This window comes from Corylus avellana, chromosome 6, assembly GCF_965113065.1.
Source record: "Corylus avellana chromosome 6, dhCorAvel1.hap1.2, whole genome shotgun sequence".
In the NCBI taxonomy this organism is placed as follows: domain Eukaryota; kingdom Viridiplantae; phylum Streptophyta; class Magnoliopsida; order Fagales; family Betulaceae; genus Corylus; species Corylus avellana.
The window spans coordinates 615552-630106 of NC_142495.1; the positions used below are offsets into that span (position 1 = coordinate 615552).

The 14555-nt window shown below is 37.3% G+C and overlaps 3 protein-coding genes across 4 annotated transcripts; all 3 read right to left on the reverse strand.

The window, feature by feature from the left end:
* Positions 1–550: 550 nt before the first annotated feature.
* LOC132187051 (phenylcoumaran benzylic ether reductase Betv6) lies at positions 551–1874 on the reverse strand. Its single transcript, XM_059601204.2, has 5 exons — positions 1666–1874; positions 1445–1579; positions 1123–1360; positions 825–1028; positions 551–717 (listed from the first exon to the last, which is right to left on the reverse strand). Exons 1-5 carry the CDS (start codon positions 1846–1848, stop codon positions 551–553), a joined length of 927 nt encoding a protein of 308 aa, XP_059457187.2. The 5' UTR covers positions 1849–1874.
* A 2323-nt stretch (positions 1875–4197) lies between these two features.
* LOC132186459 (uncharacterized) lies at positions 4198–5666 on the reverse strand. The gene is made up of 4 exons (XM_059600436.2): positions 5369–5666; positions 4958–5169; positions 4619–4710; positions 4198–4498 (listed from the first exon to the last, which is right to left on the reverse strand). Exons 1-4 carry the CDS (start codon positions 5664–5666, stop codon positions 4198–4200), a joined length of 903 nt encoding a protein of 300 aa, XP_059456419.2.
* Positions 5667–7086: 1420 nt separating this feature from the next.
* On the reverse strand, positions 7087–12461 carry LOC132187055 (phenylcoumaran benzylic ether reductase POP1). 2 transcript variants are annotated; one of them, XM_088517137.1, is made up of 6 exons: positions 12298–12461; positions 9367–9823; positions 9146–9280; positions 8828–9068; positions 8501–8704; positions 7087–7522 (listed from the first exon to the last, which is right to left on the reverse strand). In XM_088517137.1, the coding sequence occupies exons 2-6, from the start codon at positions 9547–9549 to the stop codon at positions 7356–7358; spliced, it is 930 nt and encodes a 309-aa protein (XP_088373263.1). In that variant the 5' UTR covers positions 9550–9823; positions 12298–12461; the 3' UTR covers positions 7087–7355. The 2 variants fall into 2 exon arrangements, with proteins under 2 accessions (XP_088373263.1, XP_059457191.1); XM_059601208.2 differs by lacking the exon at positions 12298–12461 and adding an exon at positions 9944–10408.
* Between the last annotated feature and the right edge of the window lie 2094 nt (positions 12462–14555).

Below are 14555 nucleotides of genomic sequence, written 5' to 3' on the forward strand. Positions count from 1 at the left end.
TTGAAGGAATTTGAGGGAATATATATAGTTTACCCAAATGTTACCTTCACTCAACGGACAATTGTTCATTGGCCAAAGTTCGTTAATGCACAAACCATTTTAATTAATGATTTAATATGATATCAAAATAAAAATATTGAGTTTGAACTGACCCTGCCTCCTTCATTTACTTTCTATTTCAATTAAAATAATCTATATATTGTTTGGTCATAGACAATGTTAAAGCAATAATTAAATAATTAAAAAACTTAATTTTTTTAGAATAAGTAGTAATTTAGCAATTTTAAAGAACTTCCATTATAATTTTAGTAGTCTTTTTGGTATGAAGATCACAGATATAACAAATCACAAGAACCTAAGAAAAAGGATACTCGTAATTTTCCTTATTTGAAGCACAAAGTAAGTGCCATATATATTGAGATAGAAACAAGGGTACAAGGGTACAAGGGTATATATGACAAGTACTAAACGAGGGCACAAGCGACAAAGTACCAAATACACACGGTAAAGACAACATATTTTTTTCACGAAGGAATGTCCCAATTAAGTTTTAGACAAATTGATGGAAGAATTCGTCCACTGTGGTGTATTTCACCTCTGGATAAAGCTCAGAAGCCTCCACGCCAAAAGACGCCTCGATCTCAAAGTTCGTGCCATCTCCCTTCACAAAACCAGAGTAACCGATGGATAGAAGGAGGTTTAAGGGGAAGGGAGATTCTGCAGAAAGAAGATGATCCAACTATAGATTAGAAGACATGGGATTAAAATATTAATTAAAAAAACTATACATCGATCAACGAGTGAAAATGTTATTAATTACTCACCCTGTATTTTCTTGAGAAGTTGATCCTCTAGAACATAAATCTTCTCGAGGGTCTTGCCAATCTTCTTCTCCCACAGGGAGACAATTTCATTAAAAGACAAGATGTTGGCAGGGGGTCTCAGATAGAGGATCTTGTTCAAGGTTCTGGGATCATCCGCTGCTTTTATGGTATAAGTTGCAACATCTTCTTCCTTGACAAAAATTACTGTTAACATGGAAAATAACATTCACTTCATCTCACTACTTATACACAAATAGGTAGACACAAAGAATGAAGATGATTGAATTTATACAAACACCTTTGGGATTTCCATCTCCAAGTATTACTACTTTATCTCTAGGAGGAGCTGTGGCACCTGTGTGTCCAAGGTTAGTCAAAAAGTAGCCAGCAAAGCCATTAGAAACGATGGCGGTATATGGAACTCCTTCAGCTTCAATTGATCTCCTGATGTTAGCCTTGACCCCGAAAATGCTTGCAGCTGGCTCCACTGCATGGACACGATCCACATCCAATCCAAACTCGGATGGGAGGAATCTCTGAAACCCACCCACCCATATTTCATGAATTAAAATCAGACATAAAGGAAGAAATTAAGTTGTTTAATTAGCACGATGACTTACCTTAATATTTCCAGCTTCTTTGATGGCAGCAATAATCTTCACCTGATCAGCTATCTGATGTGACCCAACTGCAGAGATCACTATATCGACTTGCTTGATTGCCTTCACCAAGCTCTCATGATGATAGATATCTCCCTGGGAAAAATCAGCATGATTCTCAAGACCAATATACACTAAAACAAAGTATCAAACAGTACTTGGGCAAGATGTTGAAAACATACATAAACAAGTGTCGCCCCAGAGCTCTTGAAGCTCTCAATGACTTGAGACTTTTCGGGATTAGAAGTTGTGCTTTCTCTGACTAATGCAAAAGTGGGGTGCCCAGCTTTTGCGCTTGCCTCCACTATGTATTTTCCGATGTATCCAGTCCCTCCGATGATCAAAATCTTGCTTTTTTCAGCCATATTTCAGAGACAAGTTGAAATGAAAATGAACGGGGTTAATAATAAGGGTGATTTATTATTAACTTTTGAAATGCCGGTCATAGATAGGACAACCTACCCAAAAAAAAAACCTACCCTAATAAATAAAAACATTGATAGATGACCCCTTTTTTAAATTTTTTTTTTTATTGATCATGTATAGATGACTCATGCATTAATCCAGAAGGTGTGTAGAAAATGATAGCCATTGCAAGCCATGAAAGTACGTAGTGAACGATACAACCAAACATTTAAGCCTATTTGGTTCGCGGAATGTCTAATCTATAATAAAAAGATTAACTACTAGTGGAAATAGAAGTGTGAAATATATTAGCTATTCTTATACATTTGTTTGATTAGACCATCTATTCCAATATTGTTTTTATCACATTTTTCATGTTGTAACTCTTCATATCTTGCCAATAGCATGGACTTTTGCATAGACAAAGCAACGATTGGAAAAAGATTTATTTTTAAAAGTAACTGCCCCTTTATAACTCTAATAATGTCTAATTAATATATTATGCACATAATAAGATTATAAATATATAATTCGCAACATGATACAAATTTACTTGCACATATACTTGCCACAACATCTTCAGCAACCAAATATTTTATATTACTTTTAATTTAAATATATAAGTAAAAAAGTTAGTGGCCTGCTCGTCCCTACCCAAGCCAAGCAGAAAAAAAACAGCAGAGAAAGGAACAAATATATGAGGTTGAATTCTTTGTTGGAGATGAAGTTTAAAGAATCACAAATCTGTTTCCCGTATGTGATAATAGGATTCCATAAAAAAAAATAATAATAATAAATAAATAAATAAAAATCTGTAACCGGAAAAACTGTAAAATCATTCTCTGTTTGCAGTAGCAGAGAAAGGGAGAATGATTTCACAAATCTATTTCTCTTCTCTGTTTCGTAAAATGATACTAGTATCAGCAGAGATGATACTAAAATCATTCTCTGTTTGCACTTGCAGAAAAACTGATAAAAAATAATAATAATAGACACAGAAACAGAGAAAAGAAAAAAGAAAGAAAATTTAAGAACATTATACAATTTAGGTAATTTGGAGGTCAATTGCAACTTTTTAAAATTTAGGAACGTTATAAACTAATTAGGAATTTATAGAGGATAAATGTAGTTCGAGTTTCCTTTGAAAATAGCTACTATTCTCATTCAATCTTTCTATTTTAAAAGGCTCATGATGACAAAGAGTGACTAATATTATTTTCATTGCAATCTCTATTTTAGCAATCAAATTATATATTGTTTATTTTATTGGGATGTATGATGTATGTAAAGTGTATTTGATCTAGTCAAAGCAAACCACATCGTTAAGCAAACACTAGATGCATATAGCTTTAAAAAACAAAAAAAAAACCACTAGATGCATATGAAGAATATAAAAACTTATCATATCGAATAAGATACAAAGAATAAGACCATGTCAAAGGAGTGTGAAGATTAAAAATATGTGCATTTTAATGGTCTGCCTGAACACCAATATCCACCTTCTTTCCGTTTTCATCATCTTTGGTTTGTTTGTTTGAAGTGTTTTATTCATTTCATTGGTTAAAACATTTGGTCAACTTCTAGATGAGCCTGTTTTAATCATACAAATGAACATGGTCACAATCCTTTCCAGGTTCAAATTGTCCAATTGTCTAATCTTCTCCAAAGTTGTTAAATCTTTGTATTTAGAGAATTTAACCCCACTTGCTATATTCACCCCAATCAAGCCTTCAAATTAATGAATTCACAACTATATTACAAGTAAAATCTCGAGGCAAATTTTCAGTGTCAGAGCATTCACATTCGTTTATATATATTTTTATGCAAAATGACCAATCAAAATCTACTTTATCTAATTTAGCTAATGAGTTTTAAAAAAACACCATACATTCGATTATCTTTTTTTTTTTTTTTTTTTATTTTTTTTATTTTTTATCGATATCATTTAAATTTTTTTTTTTTTATAAAGATTGTATTTTTATAATTTTTGGAAGAAAAAAAAAAAAAAAGATGTGGAGAGAGAAATAGTACGAAATTTTTTTGAGAAAAGAGAGATGTGGAAGAGAAATGGTAGATAAAATTTTGGGGAAATAGAGATGTGAAGAGAGAAATAGTATATTAATGAGATGTATGTTTGAACAGTGTCTGCTACATGTAGCGGTATACAATATACTGTTCACAAATGCAAGTAAAATGTATTTTGCATTTGAGATGCATAATTCGATGTAGAAAGTTTTTTAGTATTTTGTTTATTTATTTTAGATAAAAATAAGAAATAACTAAGCCATTGTGAGTTGCTCTAATTAAGCCTATAAGATTGTACAAGTTACAGCAGCGACTAGAGCCTGTAGGGGAGTCTCGGGTGTTAGACTTGACAACCAATCCAACAACGCCCTGTTGGCGAGCTCTGGAACTTCGTCATGTGGGCAATGTCCAGCTTGCAAGTTAACAAGGGACGTTTTCGGATAAAATTCCTTGATTCGGTCAGCCTTCGCAGGACCGACCCAAGGGTCCAAGTCACCCCACAGCAACAACAATGGGCAAGAGAGTTCACTCAAGACACTGTCCAGAGTGTATTTGCTTTGATTAAACATGAACCTCGTCATTAACCTGTGAGCAGAAAATGAAACGACAGCATTAATGAATGTTTAGACCAATGTTAAAGGCCAATTGGGTCTTCTTTTGATCTGCATTGCTTTATAAACAAACCTTTGATATCTAAACAAGTACCTGTAATAGACTTCTCCAGCATTGGGGTCAGCTGCTGGCCTTGTTATTGATTCCGCAAGGTAATCATCTACATTGGAGGCATTTGCATACACCTGTGTCACCAAAATAATGCTCTTACACTACGTCATTTTAAGGAATCAAGCATCTTTACCCATTCACAATAACATATGTTTAAGAAGTCATGCTTCATAACAGAAAAGAAAATAAGAATTTAATCCTGGACATGTAATAGACATTCTGCTCATGCTGACAGAAATTATACTTGGGCTTCTCAAATATGAAATACACATTAAGCTTTGAAAGGAAAGCCCTAGTTAAATTAGGTAGAAAGTGACATACACTCTTTAAGACAGATTCGACACGAGCTGGTTGCTTTGCCTGCCAGAATAAAAATCCAAGAACTATACGCTGGAAAATTTCCTTCAATGGCTTTATGATCGACTTCTGCAAGAGTGTTTCTTCAGTCTCTTCAGTTTTGCTATTTGCATTTCCAAACTGTCCAGCAGAATTTAGTAGTGCAACTCCAACAACTTGTGCAGGCAACCCCGCTGCTGCAATCAAAGCAGTAAAGCCTCCAAGGCTGAAAATTTACCATGATTCACACACTTATCATTTTCTACGACAACTTAAAAGGAAAATAGATAAAGCCACACTCAAGATAGTTACAGATGATTACAACATTGGGATTGGACGTGTTTTGTTTCACCACGATTTCTTAGGAGGTGGGTGTTCTGCGATTCTGCTTTCTACTTGAGCCTACAAAGTCATTCTTATCCAAATTGGGTTCCTCTACTCCAGATTTGTAGGGAGACTTATGTCTCTTATCCTCAGCTCTTAACAAGGGAATAATATTTCTCCGAAATTCCAAACCTGGTAGGGGTGAAAGAGCTTTACCATCATCTCTCGTTGGCTTGTATGGGGACTTAGTACTGCTGTGTCTCCCTCGAGCCGGGCTGGCCACAGAACCCTTGGCAGGAGATGAGACTTCATATTCGAACCTCGATGAATGCCTCATGCTGATTCTCATTGGGCTGGTATTTCTCAGCATCACGTTTTTACCTAAAGCTCCATTCTTATCATTGCTCTCATGCCATGGACTTCCATGCCAGTCATTCTCCGTATCAGACAGTTCATAACCACTCCGACTCGGCTTCAACGAGGCCCAGGTACTAGGTTGAGTGGCCCTGCTATACCGCGGCGACTTCTCCCTCCATTAGGTTTGCAAATAGAAACTCACTCCCTGATTGCCTACAGCTTCATGGAGAAGTTTGAGCGGAGGAGGAATGCTCGAGGGTACTTGCAATTTAGCAAGTATTCGCTTGAGGGCCGCGAGATGAGACGATTGAGGATAGCCGAAAATGGGTATCAAAGAAAATGGAATTAAGAGCATCCATTTAGAATGAGACGCTTAATTCAATGAATATGCTTTATAAGGATGACAGACACATCGGTGATGACGAAGAAAATGCTTGGAGTTGAGCAACGAGGTTCATCTCCAGTGAATTTACAACTACAAAAACGTTGTCTTTCCTGTAATTACCAAGTTCACCATCGAGGATTCTTTGTCCTTAGGCTGCACGACGAAGAAATTTCGAATCAAATGGAATACGTGCGGCTATGCCTATAAACTTACTTCAGTGATCAACTTGTATCGGTTGGAAGTTCACAAAACAGCCGTTATGGACAACGGTTTTTTCTTGTGCTACTTTGCGCCCTTATGACAACGTTTTGTGGCTACATGAAGTTATAAATTAAGGCGACAATATGTACGCTCGATAGAGATTTCTAGTACACCGTACGCAATGTTCATTCGTGACAGTTTTCCTCTGCTGTACCAAAAAAGAGATTTAACATGTTCTACCTGCTACCATCATATCCAAAAATAGTTCTCCGGAAAATGGGCCTCCCCGGACCATAATTAACTTAACAAGGCTCATTTCAAACCAGTACTACAGGCAGGCCAAGCCTAGAGAAGCTAGCGCAACAACTTTGAGAAGTTAACACCCACTATTACACGAATCCTCACACCCTGATGTTTTTGGATCATAGACACGAGACATTTGCTCAAGAGAATGGAGGGCAGGTTTTCTAGGCCCTCCTTCCTAAGAGTGCGCTCCATAAAATTAAGGTAGGGTAGGAACTCATTCGAGATACACATCATTCATACGTGAATACCTTGTGAATTTCATAAGAATTTTTATGTTAACAATTTGATTAATTATTGTATACTCATATTAATGTATGTTACAAGTTCACCAAGGCGTATCCAAAGAGAAGGTCGAAATTTATTTTTTATTATGAATAATTTTTGCTCAAAGAATGGTATTTGTATTTTTCTAGCTTTTACCATTGTTTTGATATCATGGTAAAGTTTTTTTATTTTAAAAATAAAAATAAAATAAAATAAAATATGAAATAGCATAAGCATATTTTGTAGAAGAAATAAAAAAGAGAAATGAAACACGAGATTTAAGCTGGTTCAATTTCATAGTCCTATATCCTCCAACTTTATCAACACATAACATTAAAGTAGCAATAAACAGAAATCAACAGAAACTTTTTATGGTTCTCCCATCAACAAAAGCAAAAGAAAATTTGATTTTAAACGCTAAAAGATTAACATGTTCTATTGCAAGCTACAAAATAACCTAATTAAGAGCAAACCACAAGTAGCAAATGCGACATAGACAATGGCAAGAAATAACATGTTGCGACAAACGATCGAGTGGCCCAAGTTTTAGAGGAATTGATCCAGGAATTCATCCAAAGTGGTGTATTTCACCTCTGGATAAAGCTCAGAAGACTTCACGCCAACAGAAGTGTCACTCTCAAAGTTTCCACCTGATCCCTTCACAAACACGGAGTGACCCATGGACATATGGAAGTTATCGGGGTAGGGAGATTCTGCAGAAAACAAAATATACATATCAGCATAACAACCCAACCTTCATTCGGACAATCTTATAACATTCTTTCTGAGCTCAATTCAACAAGAGATTATGAGAGGATTACTTTCTATGCAAATTTGACGTACATGCCAAATTGCCAATGTTTTTGTTTCAAAAAAAACTATATATATGCAGTGGCAGAGCCACATTACCCCTTGGGGGTGGCATCCCCAAGGATTTTAATTTTTTTTTAACCCACGACACCCTCAAAATAAAAAAATAAAAAAAATATATATTTTTACAATTTTACCTACCCATTACCCAAGACACAGCAACCCTTCTCCCGCATCCCCAAAAAAAAAAAAAATCTCAGCAATGAAAATTAACTTTTCCAGTGTCTACAGCAACTACCGATCGAACAAGCATTTTCAGCAATGAAAATTATTAAAACACGACTTCACAATAAAATTGAGAATGATTTTCTTGCAAACAGTTTATTCTCTATATTGAAGGGGAAATTGCTGAGAGCTTCGATTTAGATTCGATACTTGATGATTTTGTACTTCTAAGAGACCGTAAAGTGCAGTTTTAGACACTTTTTCTTTTGTATTTTTGTCTTTTTGATATAATGTCGATATATTACATTTTTAATATATCAATTTGAGCACATATTTATAAACTTTTATAGATTTTTTTTGTGTGAATTACCAAATTTTTAGGACGCCAAAAATTTTTTAGCAGTACTCGCAATATAAAATAACTAGCTCTGCCACTGTATATATGTGTGACACCTCACAAAGAAAGTGCTGACATGGTTAACATTTTTCTCGATCGCTTTTTTTGGGTCCGTACGAATGGCATAAGAAACTACCAATAACAAAGAGGATAATCCAACTACCCTACTAAACAAAATGAGGTAATAGGGAGTATCCTAGTAAGTGTTATCCATAAGCAAACACACCATATATCAACTAATGAAAATGTTCTTACTCACCCTGGATTTTCTTAAGAAGGTGATCCTCTGGAACATAAATCTTCTCGAGGGTCTTGCCAATCTTTTTCTCCCACAGGAGGACAATCTCATTAAAAGACAAAATGTTGGCAGGGGGTCTCAGATAGAGAATCTTGTTCAAGGTTCTAGGATCATCCGCTGCTTTTATAGTATAAGTTGCAATATCTTCTTCCTTGACAAAAATTGCTGTTAACATGGAAAATAACATTCACTTCATCACGTACAGTACTAATTATACACAAATAGGTAGATACAAATTAAGAATGTCATTTAAGGTAAAAGATGATTGAATTTATACAAACACCGTACCTTTGGGATTTCCATCTCCAAGTATTACTACTTTATCTCTAGGAGGAGCTGTGGCACCTGTCTGTCCAATGTGAGGCAAAAGGTAGCCAGCAAAGCCATAAGAAACGATGGTGGTATATGGAACTCCTTCAGCTTCAATTGATCTCCTGATGTTAGCCTTGAGCCCGAAAAAGCTAGCAACTGGCTCCACTGCAGCATGGACACGATCCACATCCACTCCAAACTCGGATGGGAGGAATCTCTGAAACCCACCCATATTTCATGAATTAAAATCCAAAAAGGAAGAAATTAAGTTGTTTAATTAGCACGATGACTTGCCTTAATATTTCCAGCTTCTTTGATGGCAGCAATAATCTTCACCTGATCAGCTATCTGCTGTGACCCAACTGCAGATATCACTATATCGACTTGCTTGATTGCCTTCACCAAGCTCTCATGATGATAGATATCTCCCTGGGAAAAATCAGCATGATTCTCTAGACCAATATACACTAAAACAAAGTATCAAACAGTACATGGGCAACATGTTGAAAACATACATAAACAAGTGTCGCCCCAGAGCTCTTGAAGCTCTCAATGACATGAGACTTTTCGGGATTAGAAGCTGTGCTTTCTCTGACTAATGCAAAAGTGGGGTGCCCAGCTTTTGCGCTTGCCTCCACTATGTATTTTCCGATGTATCCAGTCCCTCCGATGATCAAAATCTTGCTTTTTTCAGCCATATTTCAGAGACAAGTTGAAATGAAAATGAACGGGGCAGACTGGGCGGTGGGTGTAAGCAAAGCAGAGAGTTGCGACTATCTGCGGAGATAGTGAATAGTTGCTTAAATGCCAGTCATAGATAGGACAACATATGTGAATAGGAAATCAAGGCTTATCTTATCTTATCAATATGGGTCCAAGTCACCCCACAGCAACAACAATGGGCAAGAGAGTTCACTCAAGACACTGTCCAGAGTGTATTTGCTTTGATTAAACATGAACCTCGTCAGTAACCTGTGAGCAGAAAATGAAACGACAGCATTAATGAATGTTTAGACCAATGTTAAAGGCCAATTGGGTCTTCTTTTAATCTGCATTGCTTTATAAACAAACCTTTGATATCTAAACAAGTACCTGTAATAGACTTCTCCAGCATTGGGGTCAGCTGCTGGCCTTGTTATTTGTTAGAATATATGAAAAATATATTATATTTTCCATATATTCCATAATTATGCTGATATTGAAATATTCTTTATTTATGAGTTAATTGTAATCATATATTGGGATTGTAATCAAATCAAGGGGATTTGATTACCAAACTTATATTTAGACATTACCCTATAAATAGGGACCTTTGTATTGTAGACAAATTAAGTTAATGAGCACAATGTAGCCCTTAGGGGTATTCCGAGTGGTGGACGTAGGTGTCTAACACCGAACCACCCGTAAGTTCTTTGTGTTTATTTTCTATATTGTTTCCGCTTATATTCTCCCATAATCATTATTTCAACATGGTATCAGAGCTATTAGCTTACGCTAGTCGATCTAATGGTCCTGTGAATTATATATTTTTCTTCAATCTATTGTTTTGTTTCTTGAAAAAAAAAAAAAAAAAAAACCACTCTCACGCATGTAGAGAAGGGAAACAGTTGCACGATAAGTCATCGCCGGAGACGACCAGATCATCTTCCTCCGGCAGCTTGCCCAGCCATCCTCGTCCAACTCCTCTCACCAAGACCTCGGTGGTCTCTCTCATGCTCAGCTGCCAGATCTGGCGCATCTCCAGCCGTTCCAGTCAACGGAACTGGCTCTGCATCCGGCGTCATCCCACCGTCCAAGCAGAGCCGCGCCACCCTTTTGGGCTTCTTCGGCATCAGCCCACCGTCTACCAGGCCGCGACCCACAAACACCACTCAAACCACGCCGGAGAAAGCCACTGTCGGCCTTAGTCTTCGGCTTCCGCGCCGTTCAGATCTACTCCTCCGGTTATGCCAACGCCTTTCCTCCAGTCATGCATGGCCATTTCTGTTGCAGCAAAATATGCTAAGAAAGAGGAAGAAAGAAGGGGACAGGCGTGGAGAAACTGGTGAAAAAAAAGAAAAAAAAAAAAAAAAAAGGTGCTGCAAGCCTGCATGTGGCGTGGAGTGAGGAGAGAGAAAAGAAAGAAAAGAAAAGGGAGAAAAGAGATGGTGTCAGCCAAGTGAAATAAAAAAATAAAATAAAAAAATAAAAAAAAATAAAAAAAGGGAAGGAAGAAGAAGCTGTCCAAGTGGACACATCACGCACGCCACGCGCCGGTCAGATTTGGTGCGCCGATCTGATAACCGTCCAAGTGGGCTCATTTTCTTTTTATTTTTGGCTCGAGTCGGCCCTGGCCCGTAGTCGGCCCTTTTTATTTTTGGCTCATAGTCAACCCTGGCCAGTAGTCGGCCCCTTTTTTAATTTTGGCTCATTGTCAGCTCTGGCCAATAGTCGGCCCCTTTTTTAATTTTGGCTCATTGTCAGCCCTGGCCCGTTGTCGACCCTTTTTTATTTTTGGCTCGTTGTCAGCCTTGGCCCGTTGTCGGCCCCTTTTATTTTTTGGCTCGTTGTCAGCCCTAGCCCGTTGTCGGGCCCTTTTGAAGTTTGGCTCATTGTTAGCCCTAGCCCGTTGTCGGCCCATTTTGGAGTTTGGCCCGTTGTCAGGCCTTTTGAATCTGCATTCACCAGCCATCTGCCGCAGTCGCTAGCCGCCCGCCAGCCTCTATCTCTTCCGGTAGTCGTCATCATCTACGGCCCGTTCCCTGCCTCCACCACCGCTGTCATCATTGTTTCGGATTTCAAACTCAAGGTTCCAGAATATTCCACCTTGAGTTTGAGGGGGGATGTTAGAATATATGAAAAATATATTATATTTTCCATATATTCCATAATTATGCTGATATTGAAATATTCTTTATTTATGGGTTAATTGTAATCATATATTGGGATTGTAATCAAATCAAGGAGATTTGATTACCAAACTTATATTTAGACATTACCCTATAAATAGGGACCTTTGTATTGTAGACAAATTAAGTTAATGAGCACAATGTAGCCCTTAGGGGTATTCCGAGTGGTGGACGTAGGTGTCTAACACCGAACCACCCGTAAGTTGTGTTTATTTTCTATATTGTTTCCGCTTATATTCTCCCATAATCATTATTTCAACATTATTGATTCCACAAGGTAGTCATCTACAGTGGAGGCATTTACATACACCTGTGTCACCAAAATAATGCTCTTACACTACGTCATTTTAAGGAATCAAGCATCTTTACCCATTCACAATAACATATGTTTAAGAAGTCATGTTTCATAACAGAAAAGAAAATAAGAATTTAATCCTGGACAATGTAATAGACATTCTGCTCATGCTGACAGAAATTATACTTGGGCTTCTCAAATATGAAATACCCATTAAGCTTTGAAAGGAAAGCCCTAGTTAAATTAGGTAGAAAGTGACATACACTCTTTAAGACAGATTCGACGCGAGCTGGTTGCTTTGCCTGCCAGAATAAAAATCCAAGAACTATACGCTGGAAAATTTCCTTCAATGGCTTTATGATCGACTTCTGCAAGAGTGTTTCTTCAGTCTCTTCAGTTTTGCTATTTGCATTTCCAAACTGTCCTGCAGAATTTAGTAGTGCAAGTCCAACAACTTGTGCAGGCAACCCCGCTACTGCAATCAAAGCTGTTAGTTCTTGTGTTGGCTTAATTCAGTTCCAAAATGCAGATGCTACTGTTCATGGCTCAAATACTGATATAGAATGCTCAGAATCCAATCTCCACCGTTCATAATTTAGATTCATGTGTTATGAACGTCCCTGCAAAATTTCAGCTCAATTGGACCACAAACGCCCATCGATCGGAGCTGTTGATGAAGACTGGACAGGCCGGGTCCGGACCGCAATTCCCCGGGTCCGGACCTCATTTCCAGAAACTAGAATCTTGCTCCGCAAAGTCGTGTCCGGACCGCCCATTAACAGGTCCGGACCCCCCGTAAGTTTTAGGCCCAAAAACGTGTTTTTAAGTGGGTTAGGTCTAGGGTTTTGTCGGGGATATATATACATCATTATAGAAGAGAGAGGCACGAATTTTCACCCACAGAGAGTTCGTGTGAGGCTGTGCTTGAGTGATTATTTTGTTGTGAGCCAAATTGATTCCTCTTAGAGGATTTTTGTTAGTATTGATTGTGTGCTTAATTGAAGTCTATCGGAAGGGTCCGATAAAGGAGAATCACGTTGAAGAAGATTGTGAGCAATGAGACAAGTTGGAGGCTTGTCGATCTTACAGAGTCAAGGTCTTGCAAAGGGTTGTAAGTGTTCCTAGTGTCTGTAATCTCTGGATAATCTTTTGATAGTGATTTCCTGGGTTTGGCTGCCCCGGAGAGGTTTTACTTTTAGAACGTTTTCTAAAAGGTTTCCTCTTCGTCACCAAAATCTTTGTGTGTGATTGTTCATATTTTGGTGAATGTTTGTTTTGATATATATCTGTTAATTCCGCATAAAATTGTGATATTTATCTGTTTAGAATTTTTCAATTGGTATCAGAGCGGGTTCACTCTGTGAAGGATTAAATTCCTGAGTGTGATCTTTGTTTATTGTTTAAGATGTCTCAAACCCTTAACACTGTGCCTAATTTTGATGGATCAAATTATGGCTATTGGAAATCCCGTATGAGATTTTTCTTAAAATCCATAGATGTTTGGCATGTCATTGAATCTGGATTTAAAGCTCCAGATAAGCCGACAGCTGAATGGTCTAATGTTGAAAAACAAACTCGTATGGCGAATGACAAAGCTATGAATGCTCTATGCTTGGCAATTTCACAAACTGAGTTCTCCAGAATTTCAAATTGTGATAGTGCCAAGGATGCATGGGAGATCCTAGAAACTACGTATGAAGGAACTAATCTTGTTAAAGCTTCAAAACTTCAAATGTTAGTTTCTCAGTTTGAGGATATTAAAATGTTAGAGGATGAGACATTCAATGAATTTTTTGGTAAACTTAGTGAAATTAGAAATTCCATGGTAAATTTAGGAAAGAAAGTTTCTGACAGTAAGCTTATTAGAAAAGTTATGAGATCCCTCCCTGAAAGATTCAGAATGAAGGTAACTGCTATTGAGTCATGCACTGATCTTAATACCATGAGGATAGAAGAGTTAGTTGGTGCTCTTCAAACTTATGAGTTTTCCTTGCCTCAACCTAGGAAAAATAAGGATATTGCCCTTAGAACTCTTAGGAAGAACTCTGATGAGTTATCTGATGAGGATTCACCAGATGATGAGGAACTTGCATTGATAGCTAGAAGGTATTTTAGGAATGAACATAGAATTTCCAAGAAATTTGGAAAACAAAAAGAGAGTACTCAGGGTAGAAATGAAAGAGACCCACGTGGTCCAAAATGTTATGAGTGTTCTGGCTATGGTCATGTGCAAAAGGATTGTGCTAACCTCAAGAGTAATAAGCCAAAAGGTCAAAAAGCTTTCAATATTACATTGAGTGACACTGATGAGGAAGAAACTCCTAATTATATGGCTTTTGGTGCATCTTATGATTCTGATGATTCTAATCAATCAAATGTTAAGTCTGCCCCTGATAATGAATCAAATAGGGTTAATGATCTTCAAAACTCCTTTAACAATTTAATGGAAAAGTTTTCTATGCTTAGAAATACTAATTTGAAAATTGTTAAGGATTTTAAGAATCTTGAGCTTGAAAGGGAT

Coding starts and splice junctions, on each gene's coding strand:
- LOC132186459 (XM_059600436.2), bottom strand. CDS start 5,666: ATGCTGAGAAATACCAGCCCAATGAGAATCAGCATGAGGCATTCATCG. Junction 4,711..4,957: donor TCGAATCTGTCTTAAAGAGT/GTATGTCACTTT, acceptor TTGGTGACACAG/GTGTATGCAAATGCCTCCAA. Junction 4,499..4,618: donor GCTGGAGAAGTCTATTACAG/GTACTTGTTTAG, acceptor TTCTGCTCACAG/GTTAATGACGAGGTTCATGT.
- LOC132187051 (XM_059601204.2), bottom strand. CDS start 1,848: ATGGCTGAAAAAAGCAAGATTTTGATCATCGGAGGGACTGGATACATC. Junction 1,361..1,444: donor AAGAAGCTGGAAATATTAAG/GTAAGTCATCGT, acceptor GGTGGGTTTCAG/AGATTCCTCCCATCCGAGTT. Junction 1,029..1,122: donor TGGAGATGGAAATCCCAAAG/GTGTTTGTATAA, acceptor CCATGTTAACAG/TAATTTTTGTCAAGGAAGAA.
- LOC132187055 (XM_088517137.1), bottom strand. CDS start 9,549: ATGGCTGAAAAAAGCAAGATTTTGATCATCGGAGGGACTGGATACATC. Junction 9,281..9,366: donor CTGGGGCGACACTTGTTTAT/GTATGTTTTCAA, acceptor GATTTTTCCCAG/GGAGATATCTATCATCATGA. Junction 9,069..9,145: donor AAGAAGCTGGAAATATTAAG/GCAAGTCATCGT, acceptor GGTGGGTTTCAG/AGATTCCTCCCATCCGAGTT.